This window comes from Notamacropus eugenii, chromosome 5 (assembly GCF_028372415.1).
Source record: "Notamacropus eugenii isolate mMacEug1 chromosome 5, mMacEug1.pri_v2, whole genome shotgun sequence".
Classification (NCBI taxonomy): domain Eukaryota; kingdom Metazoa; phylum Chordata; class Mammalia; order Diprotodontia; family Macropodidae; genus Notamacropus; species Notamacropus eugenii.
This window is the reverse complement of record NC_092876.1, coordinates 230,223,152-230,240,360: the sequence shown is the minus strand read 5'-3', so window position 1 is coordinate 230,240,360 and position 17,209 is coordinate 230,223,152. Positions and strand designations below refer to the sequence as shown.

At 37.3% G+C, this 17,209-nt stretch overlaps 1 protein-coding gene across 1 annotated transcript; it reads right to left on the bottom strand.

The window, feature by feature from the left end:
- Window positions 1-1,512: 1,512 nt before the first annotated feature.
- On the bottom strand, window positions 1,513-12,520 carry G6PC2 (glucose-6-phosphatase catalytic subunit 2). Its single transcript, XM_072616977.1, has 5 exons — window positions 12,287-12,520; window positions 11,446-11,555; window positions 8,109-8,220; window positions 5,443-5,558; window positions 1,513-3,063 (listed from the first exon to the last, which is right to left on the bottom strand). The coding sequence occupies exons 1-5, from the start codon at window positions 12,502-12,504 to the stop codon at window positions 2,552-2,554; spliced, it is 1,068 nt and encodes a 355-aa protein (XP_072473078.1). The 5' UTR covers window positions 12,505-12,520; the 3' UTR covers window positions 1,513-2,551.
- Window positions 12,521-17,209: the final 4,689 nt, after the last annotated feature.

Below are 17,209 nucleotides of genomic sequence, written 5' to 3'. Positions count from 1 at the left end.
TTTGCGTTTATTTTAAAGATTTATGACTAATTGGAGAGATTCTCATGTAACTTGCTTAGGTTTCTCTCTCCTGAATGCTTATCACTTTGACATTCTTCATCTGAATAGGAATACATTTCGAATATTTATATTTGTTAGAGGTAAGGCAAGTCAGCTAAATTCAGCTTACCTCTGACAACTAAATTGGAAGGAGCTGAGCCTTATCCACCATCCTTGAACACAGACGTTTTCTCCAGGGCTGTAAAGATCAGCTACTCAGCTGCCTAGGCAGTTTCAGTAGCAGAAAAAGGTTGTTATCATCTGGGTCACTCCAGGCAGTGCCTACTGTATCAAACAATGACAACCACAATGACCAAGGCTGTGGCTAGGAGATGGAGCTGTTGAGGGCTAAACAGACAGCAGCATCATGTAGGGAAGACAGAGGATCTCCCACCTCTGACACTTACTACCTGTGTAACCTTGTACAAGTAAATCTCTTAACCTCTCTGAGCTGTAAAATGAGAGAATTGAATAAGATGGATTCTCAGGTCCCTTCCAGGTCTAGATCAGTGGACCTGTGTGATCCTATGCTCCTATAACTTGATGCAGAAAGTAAGCTCTCAATTATGACCTCTTTAATGCTGTTCAACCTAGAAAACGACATTCAAGGTGAGAAACTGGCACAAGAACTTACAAGGAATGGGGCGAAAGGGGTCGTGATTGAAACCCTGTGGTTACAGATTCAGAGATCTTCAGAAGCTGATGACTCAGTTTATCTCTAACTTCACTTTGGAACTCTTCGGGATACAAATTAAATACTGAAAAAGTACTGTTAGTTACCCAAGCTTTCTTTGCTAAGGCACAGTTGTAAAGGCAAATGATCTCTATAGGATTTAGTGCCAAAGGTGATACAACAAATGTCTTTCCATATATTAAATGGTTGAAAATGACTTCACATATATACAGTGTTGGCATAGGTACAGCTAGCAAGCTAGCTAGCTATCATAATGGAAATTGAACTTCTTAGACAATTTCTACAGAAAATGACTCTAAACCAAAAATTGCATGGTACAAAAGGAATCATGCTGGATTAGAAGTTAGAGGATCTGTATTAGGATCCTTATTCCTAATTCCATTTACTACCTGAGTGACTTTGAGTGAGTCAATTCTCTCTGGGCCTTTGTTTCCTCATTTAAAAAATGAATAGGTTGTAATACACATACAAGTGCAGATATGATTTTTAAGTGCCCTTTCAAGTGGAAAGCTACAGCCCCTCTTTCAAAGGCCTTTTTATTCCTGATCTGTTAGGATCTTCCCTTGGTTGTTAACGACCCAAGCTTTGTTATCTTTGAAAAATAAAACTATTCAATGAGTCCTTGAAAGGCGTTGGCATATGAAATACATTTGCAGGAGAGCCAGTAACCTGAACTTGTCATCTTCAACATTCCGCAGTGATGTTTTTCTCAATTGACATAACAACTATTCAAAATGTTATCATCAAAAATATTTATGTTTAATTGAATATGTCATCATTTTAAAGAATTCATTAATTAGGTCATTAAAATAAGCAGAATATGGCATTTTTATACTTCAGAGATAACACTGAACAATTGCTCAGGGACCAGGATGAGCTGGAAGGAGACAAAAGTTATTGATCTCAGTGTTCAGAAATATTGATTGGTTAGGCCCTTTAAAAAAAATATTGGAAAATTCTCAGGAGAGCATACAATGATCAGTTTCAGAGTATTTAGATTTTGATCTTTGTGCAAAAAAAATAAAGATTAATGCAGCAAACAGCTAGAATTATTATTGGTTCCCCTGAGCTGGGACGAAGCCTTGAAGGAGACAATTCACTTGTCTTTTGTTAGAATAAGAAGTAATACTGAATTCCTATCTAATTCCCAGGGGCTTGTAGGTAATAATTCTATGATAAAGGATTTCAACAACCTAAGCAAAGAGGAAGCCTTTTTTTTTCTTTTTTAAGTAACACTTTCCAAAAGAGTAACAGTTGATTTCATATTTATTGTAAAGGTGCCTACCACTCTGCAAAATTATGACAAGTACTACTGAGAAGAGATGCAAACTAAGACACCTACCCATGATGTTTTTCCTTTCCTCCAAAATGTTTGCATATCTGTTTCTGTATTATGTAAGTGACTTGCAGTGTGATTAACCTACTCAGAATATAGATCAATCAGGATTCAACACTTTCAAGTTCATTTAAGATGCAACTGATTTAACTTCCATCAAAATGTCTTCAAAGGAAAGTATTGAAGTAGCCCCCTACATTTTGAAAGGAGAACCAAAGGCACCAAAACATGGAGTCATAAGTAGATATATGAGTAGATACCCAGACTAGGAGTTGGAACACCTGGCTTCTAGCCCTGGCTTTGCCTCTGACTAACTGCATGACCTTGAATAAGTCACTTTACCTCCTTAGGCCTCAGTTTTCTCATCTGTAAAATAAGACTAGACAGTTGATCACTGAAGTCTATAACTGTGATTCTATTGGAGGGTCAAGGAACTGCTTTCTATGTGAAGGTACATAACTCTTCCCCTTTACCCAACATACCTAATTAATCTTCTTTTCCCTTGGTCTCATTAACACATGTATGCAGTAAGGAACCATAGCAACCACAGCCAGTGGAATGGATGCACTTTTACAGAAAGATAACATGTAAAACAAATACTCGGCATGAGTTGGGATCTTAACGAAGTTGTACAGCTGCAGGAGGGTCAGTGAAGTCACCATGCAAAGCAATTTGAAACTTAGCTTATAACTGTCCTTTCCTCGACAACTCAGAAAAAACATTTCAGAGTTGATTGCGAAGCCCAATCCAAAGAGAACCCCCAGGTTTCTCACCAGGCCAGCAAATGGAGTTGTGTCAATGTGGATCCAGTCTGGATTGGCACACCATTTCTTGGCTTTAGGAACAGACCACAAGAGATCAATATCAAGAAGTTTGAGAACTAGGTAAAAGCCAAGTGCAAAAAGAAACAGAAACAGGTTGGTCTTGATGTAAGTTCCCAGACTTGCTGTTTGGATTCCGGGTGTATGTTCAAATGCTTCTGCCACAAGCATGCCTACAAGGCAGACACAGAAACTTTAAGTGAGTTTGATTCCTTGTCAATCAGCCAACGAATATTGATTAAGAACCTACTATGCACCAAGCACTGTACTAAGTGCCGGGGATACGTGGACCTTCTCCAGAAATCATATTCTAGGAGAACAGTATGTTCTTGTGGAAGCAGCACTACTAGACTTACAACCCCAAAATCTGCTGTGTACTTAGAGTAAAATGTAAACTTCCTGAGGACAAGAACAATTTTTTTTTTTTGCTTTTGGATCTCCATCATCTAACACAGTGGGGCAGCTGTGATGCAGTACATAGAGCACACTCTTCCCACACTCATGCCCATGAGTTCAAATCCTGCCTCAGACATTAGCTGCGTGACCTTGGGTAAGTCCCTTAAACCTATTTGCCTCAATTTCCTCATCTGTAAAATGAGCTGAGGAGGAAATGGCAAACCATTCCTGTATCTTTGCCAAGAAAATCCCAAATGAGGTCAGAAAGAGTCAGACATGACTGAAATGACTAAACAACAAGCCAATGCCTTGTGCATAATAGGTGCTAATAAATGCCATTTGAACAGGACAGGTAGGGTTAATCCAATTTCTGCCATTTATTAGTTTTGTGACCCTGGGGGAGTTGGGGTCCTCTCTGAGCCTCAATTCCCATACCTACACAATGAAGGAGTTGGACTAGATGCTCACTTAGTTCCCTTCCCAATTGAACACAATGTGCATTCTATGACTGCCTTTAAGAAAGATGTGGCTCCTCCAACCATTCACTAGGTCTGGGAGCTTAGCCAGGATGCATCATTCTGGGCATCAGTTTCCTCATCTGCAAAAGTGAGGAGGATGAACCAGTAGATGTCTCAGGTCCTTTCTAGTTCTAATAGTCTATTAATCTATGATTTATGGCCTTCGAGTATATCCACTAATTATTCCCAAACCTATTTTCCTAAGTAATAGCTGTCACAATTTCTAAACCTAACAGTATGTTTGCCTTTCTGGGACTTTAACCACCAATATTAACCCAGATCTTTCATTCATTCAGAGTCAACAAGTCTCTCACTGAAAGCAGAGCACTTAACTACAGCTGAATTTTTTTTTTGTGGGGGAGGGATCTATATCTGTATTTTTATCCCTTTAGGAAACTTACAGTGTGGAAACTCTCCAATGATGCTGATACCAATAACTGCTGATATTTGTCATTAAGTCATTTTTTAATTGTGTCTGACTCTTCATGACCCCATTTGAGGTATTCTTGGCACATGTGTTAGAGTGGTTTATCATTTCTTTCTCCAGCACATTTAACAGATGACGAACTAAAGCAAATAGGGTTGCATGACTTGCCCAGGTCACACAGCTGTTAAGTCTCTAAGGCCGGATTTGAACTCAGAAAGATGTTTCCAAGCCCAGTGCTCTACCCACTGCACCACCTAGCTGATGTTTACCTAATGCTTTAAGTTTGCAAAGCACTTCATGTATATTTTCTCATTTGAGCCTCCTAACAACTCTTTGAGATAGATGCTGTATCTATTGTCATCCCTCTTTTATAGATGGGCAAATCAAAGCTGAGACAGATTAACTCATCTACCCATGGTTACCTAGACGCGCCCTTTGCAAGTATCAGAAGAGGGATTCAACCCAGGTCTTTCTGGCAAGTATAGCACTATAAGAGGCAGAATTCAAATCCAGGTTTTCCTGACTCAGTATAGCATTCTATTTACTCTGCCAACCTGTTTCTCTTGATACAGACTGGCACCTCATCTGTTATCTATTGCCTTAGAGCATTACATGGGGTGTCAAGAGGTGAGTTACTTGCCCATAGCATGTATCAGAAGCAGGATCTAATCCCAAGTCTTCCTAACTCCAAGGATGTCCTTCTTTCCAGTATTCCACAACAAAGATAAATTTCATTTCAAATAATATATGTCATTAAATTACTGAGCATTTGAAGGGCACAGAACATTACCCTTAGCTCTTTGGAGCCACATGAAAAATTCATTCATGACAAACAGCAGTTTCTGAAATAATGGGGAGCTCAATGGAACCCATCAACACATGGATGAATGTGCACAGATGGCTCCATCACAGAACAGTAGGGGGTGCATTTCAGGTAGCCATACTTATCTCCACCCTGGACCCAAACGTTAAAAACCCAAGCTAAAATGATGGTTTGTGTGGATAAGTGTGTAACTTAGAAAATCAGGAAGGCATTTTTTTTACTTCTTCATGTTCTGTGCTATACACAGACAGCAACAGTGACCTAGAGAAGGAAACATAAAACTCCAAATATTCCCCTTTTAGTCCCAGTGAGAATCTGACAACGTATGGCCAAGGGATGAGGCTAAAACTTTCAAATGATAAAAGTGGAGAAAAGTGATCATATTTACCACCAATTACTCCAAGAACAACTTGATGAGGAAAATGTGTTGCTATGAATACTCTGGAGATGCAGACACTGATTTGAATCAACCAAAAAACACCCCAAAGAAATGACCAGGTAAGTCTGTGATGGAAAGACAAGTACATATATGAAAAAAATAGCAAGAGGTTATATTATCTTCATTAAAGCACTATTTCCATTTGCTATGTAGGATTTGAAAAGTTTAGCAGTTACTGCGGGTTTCTATATGAAGCTTACTAGTAGGACATCTCGATGTATAACAATAATTGACATATTTGTTATTATATTATTAATATTGTAGCCAGCACTTATGTAGGACTTTAAGGTTTGCAAGGTGCTCCATAAAGGTTATTTCATTTTCACAACAACCCCTGTAGGTAGATGCTGATAATCCCAATTTTATAGATAAGGAGACCGAGGCAGACAGAAGTTAAGTGACTGACAGAGTCACATAGCTAGTGAGTATCTAATACTGGATTTGAACTCAATTTTTCCTGATGAAAGGTCCAGTTTTCCATCCACTGTGTCACCTTGTTTCCTTTGTTTAATTCCTGAAATTTAATAAGCATGATAATTAAAACCAACTAATATAGTATAACAGTGTTATTAATTGGGGAGATAAACAGACTGTCTGGGACATTTACTTTTACTCTGAATAATCAAGAAGTAGTCAATGAACATGAACTTGAACAGACTTTAAGAGATAGTGAAGGATAGAAGAACCTGGCACACTATGCTCCATTGGGTCATGACACAACTGAACAATAGTCATTTATGTTTTTGCTTTCTGTTAGGTTAGTTTTTGATAGTATCTAGATTGAAAATTGATATGAATCAGAAATGGTTTACTACAGTTTCTAGTTCTTTTAAGAAAAGGTTTAAAAGGGTACGATTCAATAAAAGCTGAGATTTTTTTATTTTTGAGATCCAAGGGAAAGGGCCTAGGAAACGTGAAGCTACAATTAGAATGGAGACAATATTTGTAAAGTGCCTCATATATAGTAGGTGCTTAATAAATGATTAATTTTTTTCTATGTGGTCTTGGGGTAAGTCACTTGAAGTGCTTAAGTCTGAGTTTCTATTTGTAAAAAGAACTGTTAGGAGGATCAAATGAGATGATATATGAAAACTCTAAAGAGCTGTATAAAAAGTCATCTACTATTACCTATGGTTTGTGAAAGGGAAAGGAATTAGTGGGTATGGTATGAAAGAAGGAAATCTGAAGCACCGAAAAGTATATCAAGAAAAGTTGGTCAAAGGAAAAAATATCCTTAGGTTTAGTAACATTTGCTCAAAGTGATTCTATAGAGAAAAGACTGAGTTTCAACTGAACTCCCACTTGAATGATATTTTATGAGTATGAATTATTATTCACATTCATTATAACAACTTTCTTAATATTTTTCTACTAACTAAATTATGAATAACTTAAGTATTAAACTGCTATTTGGATACCTGAAAACAGGTCAGATATCATTATTGGAAATTGGGGAGATTCTCAGATCAATTGTTTTGAAAATTTTGAAGTATCAAACAATAACCATTTATTAAGCACCTACTATGTGCCAGGACCTGTACTAATATCCAGTATTACTCCAAAAAGTGTGTCATCAGCTGGGACTTGGAAATTTTTTCATTAGTCAATAAAATTATTGTAATAGTATGCTGCTAAAAGATTAAATGAATTTAAGTTATTGGTAATTTTCAGGGCTAGCTAATGCAGCTAAAAAATTAAGTGAATGAACCATCCCAGGGAGCCTATAATAAGTATTGTAAAGATTATAAAGTGATTTCCTCTAACATGGAATTTAAAGGACTGAAAAAAAAAAAAAGGAAAAGATGCCCTGTCTAACCAAAAGGTATAGGAAAATGTCAGAAATTTAAATTCTAGGCTCCCATGTATCTGTGTCAAATAGGATAAACTTCCTTTTTATAGATTATAATATAAAGAGCTCATCAGCAAATATGGCTCCAGGGGAAGGTTGCGCCCTGTAATGTGCAGACTGTATGGAGAACATTCACATCTATGTTCTGGACAAATTATATACTAGGAATGATTAAAGATTCTTCCTGAAATTCATTGGTTAAAATTAACTGGCATGAAAATGAATTAAATTTTATTTTGAACACCTTTCTAAATATTTAAAAAATGACATCTGACCAACTTCTTTGGGCTCAAGAAATTACAATTTAAATGTAAAAAAATATTTTAACTATTAAAATAAGCCGACATAATTGTATGTAAACAGGCACCTTCAGAGAGTATTAAAGTCATGTTCAAACTTCCAGTTTTTCTTAAAGAGGAAATTTGCATGCAAAATAAATCCCTGTATATTTTTAGAAGAGTTATTTATGGGCCACTAAAAATGATAATTATGTTAGGGTAACAAAAGGCATTGAGAACAGGACATTTATCAAGGGAAAATTCCCAACACTCTGTTGAGACAATGGCTGTGAGCGAGTTAGAGGGTTATCTTAATTCAAAGTATAAATCTTCCATTCATGTTGCTGTCTGGGGTTTGAGGAGCCAGAATAAATAAATATATTTCAACAACTAAAAGTACATCGTGCTGGGATAAATGAAAGCAAATGTACTTTATTAAATAATGTACAATTCAAATGAAATGTTGCAGAAACCAATCCAAAGCTGACCTGTGCAGAGTCACGGATGATTTATCTATTCGACCCCCAGTGTAGCTCAGCGCAGCTGTTACCATTACATACCAGACACACGATGATCCCATGGCATGACCTGAGGGGCTTCCTATAACAATAAATAACAGATGCATTTAAGAAGTTATGAAGGTATAAGAAGTTTCTAGAAAAGAACATTGGAACAGTAGGATGAAAAATATTAATTACTCAGGAAAAATGCCACATTGTTCTAAATGACTTTTTGGAGACAAAGTGACCTCTCCCCAAATAGTCATTGGGGAATGGGGGAGGGTAGGAATTGAGCCAAAATGCTTCAGACTCAAAAAAAATGTATTATTTTGTCTTGAAACATCCTGACTTTCAAACTAATCAGGTCTGCTAATCCTGAATGTTCAAAAATGGCTAAGAGCCTACACTTGTAGCCAAAGATCAAGTGATCTTTCCTTTGACTTCAATTAGAGAGAAATCAAAGCTCATCCCTTTGGAGGACTGGGATGGGTCCTTTTCCATTACAGTGAACAGGTCAAATGGTGAATATTAATTACAGGCAATGGACATTTGAAGGCAACCTGTACACACGAACAGCTGTCCCTTGCCAACCCCATATGGGCAGAGTCTTGGCTTTGTTGCCATGGTAGCCACCTGGCACTTTTAGAGAACTGAGAGGTGCAAAAGGGAAAAAAAAGAAAAGAAATCATGAAAAAGGGATGGACTTAGGGGAGTCACTTCCTGGGGAAAAGATGCCTAGGTAAAGGTTTTCCATGCTGTGGCTTTCCTGATCCTAAATATCACCCTTTTGCAAGTCTCTAAATATTTTCCTTTTGTTTCATTGCATTGTCTGAAATCCCATCCATTAGAGATTAATTTGTACTGCCAAGCAGTCTATGTCTCTGTCTCTGTCTCTGTGTGTGTCTCTCTCTGTCTTTCTGTCTCTGTCTCTGTCTCCATGTTAGTTACTGCTGGCAGTGTTAGGGGGAATCTATGAGTCATTTACTAGATTAGTCCAATCACCTTATCCTTTTACCTAGCTTAGAGCAGCAGTTACAAAAAAAAGAATTTGATTGTATAAAGAGGGAGACAGAAAAGCAGGTAATTTTGGAGCGCAGGCCATTTTCAGGAAAGTTACTGGTCTAGATGAGAAAATGATGACAATCTGAGATAACTGAAGATATAGGAAAGGTCCACTAAGTGCAGGTTTTCTTAACCTAGGGTCCATGAATTTGGTTAGTTTTAACTTTGATGACTGTTTTATTTGTATTCCTGTGTATTTTATTTTATGAATTTTAAAAATATTCGGAGTCCATAGGCTTCTCCAGAAAGGATCCATAGTATGAGTGTGTGTGCACCCACACACATCTAATAATCTTTGAGAGGGAGAGAGGTGAAGAAAGGGTGGGTGGAAAGTACCAAAGGCAAATTCTGCCTTTTTTCCCCCAGAATTTGGCATAGACCTGGTCCTGAAGAAAATAATCCTCTACCTCCTCTGCTCTGTAGCACAAAACTTCTTGCTCCCAGGATGCAGAAATCAGACAGAGAGACAGCCATCATGCCAAAATCAGGCAGTGTGGGAACCATATCATGATTTGTAGATTGTGATTGTAGATGTTCCAAACAACTTATTTGAATTTGAAAAAAACACAATCCATGTTTACTAGTTTACTATTTTACTAGTGAGTTGTTTAAAACTGAAATATCTCAATTCTCATCCATCAAGAATGGTTATCGTCATAGTATTTGTATCAGCTAGGCCAAAGAGGTAATTAATGGACCCTAAAACCATTAAGTGAAATAGAAACATAAATTCTCATTTCCCTGTAATTCACATTCTTTTTAGGGGGTAGGGAGCAGTGGGACTAGGTCCAAATCTGTAATTTCATGGTATAGGAAATCCCCAGTAAGGAGAGTGCCCATCAATGCTGATGGAGCTGTTCTGCAACTTAACAGCCTTAGAAATGGTGGTCTATTGATTTGTCCAGGGTGGCGATAAGAAGTGGAACTTGAACCCAGAACTTTTTGACTTTAAGAGCATCTCATTTTCCACCATACCTCTCTACACTGTTCTAGTCTACTCTAGTATATCCAATAGCATTAACTTTGTGCAATATTATACACACACACATGCATATCTTGTGGCAAATTAAGTATATCACAAGATATTTCTATAACTTAAAAGTAATGTAACATTATTTTCTCTTTTGAATACTTCCCCCCAAACAAATAAACAAACAAAAAGCGTCATTCTTGTGGACAGAAACTCAACATTTGGGCTAAAGTGTTTATATTCAGATTATGGTAGGAGCTTATAGAAAAAAAATTACTGAAAGACTATCCATGCATTGCTTATGCAAGAGAAGAAAGATGAGAAAATTAAACAAAAAGTGTCCTGAGGTCAGACACACTCTTTCCTGCTAATGGGAATACCAGGAAATCCTTACCATTCCTGTAGGAATACTATATATGACAGTCCATTCTCTACCCATTAATGATATTCTCAGAAGACCTATAATGCCTTTGAAAACTGCTCAACAGCATGCATATCGACATTTCTAGAATTGCACTGGAGTTCTGAGAATGAATGTTGGCTGTTATTACAGGATGCAGTCCACTGCTTTGCTGCTTAGTAAATGCTCAAAAGACAAAATTACTTGGGCAGTCTTATATTTCGTTTTTTGCAGTTAATGCAATAGAGCTTGGTTATTCATTAAAGAAAAGCTATCCTTCTGCACCGGAATATCTTTATGACTCACATTGGAATATTAAGAATTCTTGTCCAGATTATTTTCTTTATTCAATTTAATTCAACAAGAATTACTTAAGCATTGACAATGAGCCAGTTATTATGCTAAACTCCCTACTATAACTCCATAATTATTTGTTAGATGTTCATTCAACTTATTATCCAATGTGGTAACAGCTGTTAGTACTGTTAGTAAAAGGGAAAGAAAACTGGTCTTTGCATCCAGAATTATGGACTCAAGTTCAGATTTTGCCTCATCATGTCACTGTGAGTAAGTCATCTTTTCTGAGTCTCAATGTTTTCATCTGCAAAATAGAGGTGATAACTGCACTAGCTACCTCACTGGGTTGTTGTGAGGAAGGTACTTCATAAACTTGAATGAGTGATATAAACGTGAATTCATTATTAACAGATTTACAGAATATTAATAGCTAATAGGGCTCTTCTAATCTAACCTCATTTTTCAGATGAGGAAACTGGTATATAAAAATGGAAAGACCTAACCAAGGTCACTTTGTGACTTAGTGACAGAATCAGGATTCTAAACCAGGTAAATGGCATCATGTCATTTTTCTGAAACTACTAAAAATATCTTACCTGGCCCAGTTTCACATGTTGTGGGAAATTGTTCAAGCCATGGACTTGAGTGATTTGTGTAGATCTGAGTTTCTTGGACCCACCAATAAGGACGATGACCAAATAAAATCCTACATTAAAGAAATTAGTAAATTCATATATACCATGCACACAGCTTTCATTTCTTTTCTTTCTCAAACAAAATGCCTCAAAGAAAGAGATAGCTGAGCAAGCAAAAGTACAGAACTTTTGAAAGCATCTTCTCCTTCCATACTGACAAGGGGCACTACTTGCAACATATCCCTAATAATAACCCTAAATAAGTTTGTCTTCCTTACTTAAGCAGTCTGTCTTCTCCAGGTAGTTATATTTCTTTTAGGGAGACTGGCCCTATGATTTCATTAGCGTAGGAAATTCCCAGTGAAGAAACTCTTCCTGCCAACGTAGATGTGCATCTGCTCTGCAATTTATAGTCTTAAAAAGATTTTCGAGGTATTGAGAAGTTAAAGGGCTTGCCTAGGCACACACAACAAGTATTTGTCTTCCTGACTGTGGGGCCCATCCTTTATTGGGTGGTTATGCAGTAGAAGTATAAATTATTCTGAAGAATCGATCTTATTGAAGTCATTCACCTGTACTTCAAGCAGTCACAAAATCGATCAGTGGGTTTAGGAATGTAATTGTTAATAGTAAAAGTCCATACACTTGTAAATTCCATTCTTCTGAAATGAAATAGCTAAATGACTAAAGCTGCTTTGCCAGTCTAAGAATATTACATGTATTCTGAAACCTTTAAGCTGAATTAAAGTTATAGTCTAAAGAATAATGAATTTTAGAGGGAAAAGGGAAAAAAAAGTCTTACCATTTAAATATGAGGTTCAACCAGTCCCCAATGACAGCTACCCATATCATCTTAGTTCCGACTGTCTGATTAAGCTGAAACCATAGTGGGAAATAAACTGAAAATATATTACGAGGATCTCCCACATTGGACATGAAATTAAGAAAATCATGGTAAGCCCGATAGTCCTTCTGCAAATGTTGAATCAGGAGAATACCATTCCTGTGAAGGAAATCCATTCCTAAAAGAAGATGATTCTGGACATAAAGAGATTGGAAACTAAATGAAGTGGTTTTCATTGCTTTTATAGGGTACCCAGGTGGCGTGTCTGGCTGTGAATACAACATGTGATTCTGCCCATCTGCGGGGGAGGCATGTTGACCCTTTGGTGGTGAAAAGCTTGTCTGTTTATGATTTTAATTAGAGAGAAAGAGGTTCTGAAGTACATGCTGATCTGCACCAAGTCGTGAGGAAAGTGGGGTTGGGAGACAATGCATGTCTTACGCAACCCTCTTTTTGTTGTGTGAACAGTTGGACCATGTTTGCTTGCAGTTTTTGTACAGTTCATTTCTCTAAAGGTGGGACATTTGCTTTTCTATGCTTGACTAGAGGAATATGAAAGTCATTACCATATGTCAATGAGCCCTCAAAGCCAGGCATTTTAATTTCAAATAGAGTATCAGTTTATTTATTGGATCTTTGAGGAGGGAAAAAGTAACAATTGTTCAACTAAAAGAAGTCTTTGGCATGGAAAATAGCTTTTTAAATTCCAGGTTGTAATGTTGTTTTAAAAGGAAGTTTGTTGTTTCATTCATTTTCAGTTATATCTGACTCTTCGTGACCCCATTTGAGTTTTTCTTGTCAAAGATACTGGAATAGTTTGACATTTCCTTCTCCACCTCATTTTTACAGATGAGGAAATGGAAGCAAACAGGGTTAAGTGACTTGTCCAGGGTCACACAGCTAGTAAACATTTCTGTTGTAAAAAGTATCTGAGGCCAGATTTGAACTCAGTAAGATGTCTTCCTAACTCAAGGTCTGGTTCTTTATCCTCTGAACCACATAGTAGCTCTAAAAGGAAAAGTTGCTAATATTTCTTTACAAGCATCAGGGAATAGTGGAAATCAAGTTCTATACTTGAAGACCTGGAAATTAAAGGAACACCTGGATTAAAAAGTCCTGATTCAGACACTAGCTGTGTGATCATAAGCAGAATTACATAACCACTGTACCTCTGTTTCCTCATCTGTAAAATGGAAATAACAACCCTTGGGATAACCTACTCCACAGATGCTGTTATGGGGCATTTCACAAACTTTAAATCACGATAGTCAATTCAATTAAATGCATACATTAAGACTCTATTAGTAAGGCACTGTGCTAAGCACTGGGGATGCAAAGACAAAAAGACAGAAATTGTGCACAGTGCTTTGCACATAGTGCTCAGAAATGCTTTTCCCCCCATTCATTTATTCTGCACCCTCAGGCAGCTCACATTCTCTTGTTTGACTATATAAAGGTTAATGTCTTCGTTGTTATTTCAACCTATGATTTAATCCAATGGGGAGGTCCCATTACAGATTAACCATTTAATTTAACAAATTGTTTGGGACATGGGAAAGATGAACTGACTTACCCTTGGCACAACTAATAGAAACAAAACTTTAACCCCAGTAAAACCCTGATGCCAAGACTGATTCTTTATCCTCTATCCTGGGTTGGCTCTTCATAAATATCATTTGCTCCAATTATCAGTGAGACACAAAAGTGGGACAACAAAGGTTTAGGTCACTAAATCACTAGTTGGGTTCCATTATTGTTGAGTAATTTTATCAGTGACTTGGAGTTCTGAGAGCATATTCATTAGGTTGGCAGCAAGTACAAATTGGGCAGAGCTGTTAATATCACAAAAGATAGAAATAGAATATAAAGTGGAAAAATTAGGGAAATGAACTGTCAAAAACAGTATATTCAAAAGGTCCTAGTCCAAAGCCTCAAAGCAAATACTGACTTGTACTAAGTCAGGAAGGAGTGGGTAAGCAACAGAAAGGCTGAGGTTTGACTGGAAGCCAGAACGCGATACTGTGAATCTAAACGTTCACTATTCTGTGCTGAGGATGGTGGTGGTGGTGGAGGTAGTGGCAATAATAAATCCTGTAAGAAGGAAGGGAGGGAACTGACTTAGATGACCTCTTAATGGCCCTTTCAGATCTATAATTCCATTAACCTTTTCAGTTTATATACAGTCCTGCTCAAGTCATTTCTATCAGTTCTCTTTTGGTTCTTTAACTAAAACCAAAACAAAGCAGCCCTTTTATTTCTTCCCTGCCTCCCCCCCAAAAAAACTTTAGAATATTCTGAAAATTCTTGTTAAAATTAATTTGAGAGCAGCTGAATTTTCCTTTTTAATTAGAATTTTGTGCTGAATGCATCAGTTGCTTAATGCTTTGGTATTATGTCAAGGGCTTAGAGAAACTCCTCAATTAGAGAAAGTATTTATGGAAGTTGGAACACATCCAACATGAAGGAATGAATGAAAAAATCATCTATTAAGGGCTTACTGTGCCAGTCATTGTGCTGAGTATGCAAATGCAAGATGCAAGATAGCCCTCACCTCCCACAAGCCGCTTATGTTGTAGTAGAAGAAGTTAGCATGGTGGCTGGGGAAAGATGTTTTGTTCATCGAAGTTATGGGGATGGTCAGTAGAGCCATAGAATGATTCCTTTCCACAAATGATAAGACTGACTTGATAACTGTGCCCTAGAGGTATGTGTGAGGAGGGGCGAGTTGAAGGAGGAAGGATTGTTTGAGCCAAGACATTTGTATGAAAATGATTAGCATATACCAGAGGATCTAGGGCGAGCTAGATATGACGAGCTCTCACCATTTAGGACCACATGGCCCCAGGGCAGGAGCTGGAATGTTCATCTGGTGCAATAGCAGGGTATAGCAGGTAGCAGGGAGAGAGGATAGAAGGAATGTGAACATGATTTCCTAGAACACAAAGAGGCTTTTACTTCAGGCCTACCTCAGGAACCACCCTCTGTATGAAGCCTCCCCTGCTTTTTCCACCATAAAGTTATTTCTCCTTCCTAAAATTTGAATACCTCCTTGCCTGGTCTTCTCCTGTGCATTTATAACTTAATAGCTAGCATTTATACAGGACCCTACTATGTGCCAGGCATTGTACTAAATGCTCTACAAATATGATCTCCTTTGATCCTCACCACAACCCTGGGAAATATTCACTATGTGAATTATTTTACAACTGAGGAAATTGGGGCCAGAGATTCCCCAAGAGGTATGATTTCAACTTAGTTCTTCTCTAGGCCCAGATCTCTATCTTCTATACCATTTTAAAGCCCATAAAAATATAATTTCATCATCTTCCCATGCATTATCATTTTTGTTTGTATGAATATATATACATTGTATATATAGTATGTATATTTGTGTGAATATACATACATTGTTTATATATTGTAAGTACATATGAATATATGTATATTGTATATAATATACAATAAACATGAATATAATTTAATATAAGATCACATTATAGTATGCATAATATAAGATATGTGATATATACATTGTTTCTACAATTTTAGACTGCAGGCTCCTTTTCAGGAGGGTCTGTGTCAGCTTTCTCTGATCTTACAATGTATAATTGCATAATAAATACGAATTGAAATTGAACTTGTTGGGGAAAAGGTTGAACAAATAATACCTAAAGCTGAAACATTCTTACCCTGAAACAGAGATTGCCCTGACAGCAACAGGACAGACCTTGCTATCACCTTTGCTCATTTCACCAGCCAGTGACATCAGTCTGACGATCAATAAGCATTTGTTAAATGACAGAGGTTCCATAAATAGATCTGTTCTATTCAGGATGCAAACACTGGTGTTGTCTTCATAATTGTGAGGTTTTTCTCCTGGGCTCAACTTATACCCACCATTTCATTTCCAAGTTGACTTGTTAAGGACCATCCAAGAAAAGTGAGTTTCATTCACTACATGTAACAGGCCTCTCAGACTTTTTCAAGTTGATTCTTAACATTCTGGAAGAAGAAAGCACCAGTAAGTTAGCCTTTTTGGATACTGTCACAAACCTTTGCCCTTCCTCTGTAACTGCCCCATTTCACTTCTAGTTAGGCCACTCTGAATGTTTCTTTGAGCATAATGTTGTGTAAGAATAATTGACATTTATATTGTGTTTTAAGCAGTGCAATGTCTCTCCCACATGGTCACCCTTTGAAGTAGATATTGTAAGAATTATGAATCTCATTTTACAGATTAGGAAAATGAGGTTAAGAGAGATGATTACAAGCCCAAAATATCAAACAGCAAGTCAAAGTTGGGGAGGGGATAAACCCAGTTCTGTTTACTCCCAGCCTCTTTCTTCCCCACTAAGTAGAATAAATTTAGATGATACAACTCATGTTACTTTAAAATGCCTTGTATTCATAGTGAAACATGCTTAACTTCTTTGAATATTAAATCAAACCCAAGCATTTATAAAATATCTCCTATGCGGATACTCAATGGGTAGAGAGCCAGCCTCAGAAACCAGTAACATCTGGGTTCAGGTTTCACTTCTGACATATGTATAAATAAAGCATTCATTAAGTCAACACAGTTCAGATGTTATCAAGGAAGCTTTCGGAACCCCAGCTTTCTGGTCTTAGTATTTCAACTATTTGAGCTCATCTAAAGAGAGGCAAAAAACTTGTTTGGTTGTGATTATAAGCCATTTGGCTGGGAGAGAACCTTAACAGTTCATAATGCTGAACCTATAAATAAAAGTCTGGGTACAGACTCGTTCTCTAGGGCTGTCTAAGCCAAGGCTAACAATTGCCTCTCAGCCATGGTTTCTGTGCCATCCGTTAGAGAGACAAAGGGATAAATTACGTGACCTTTCCAGCTGTCTTTCAGCCCTG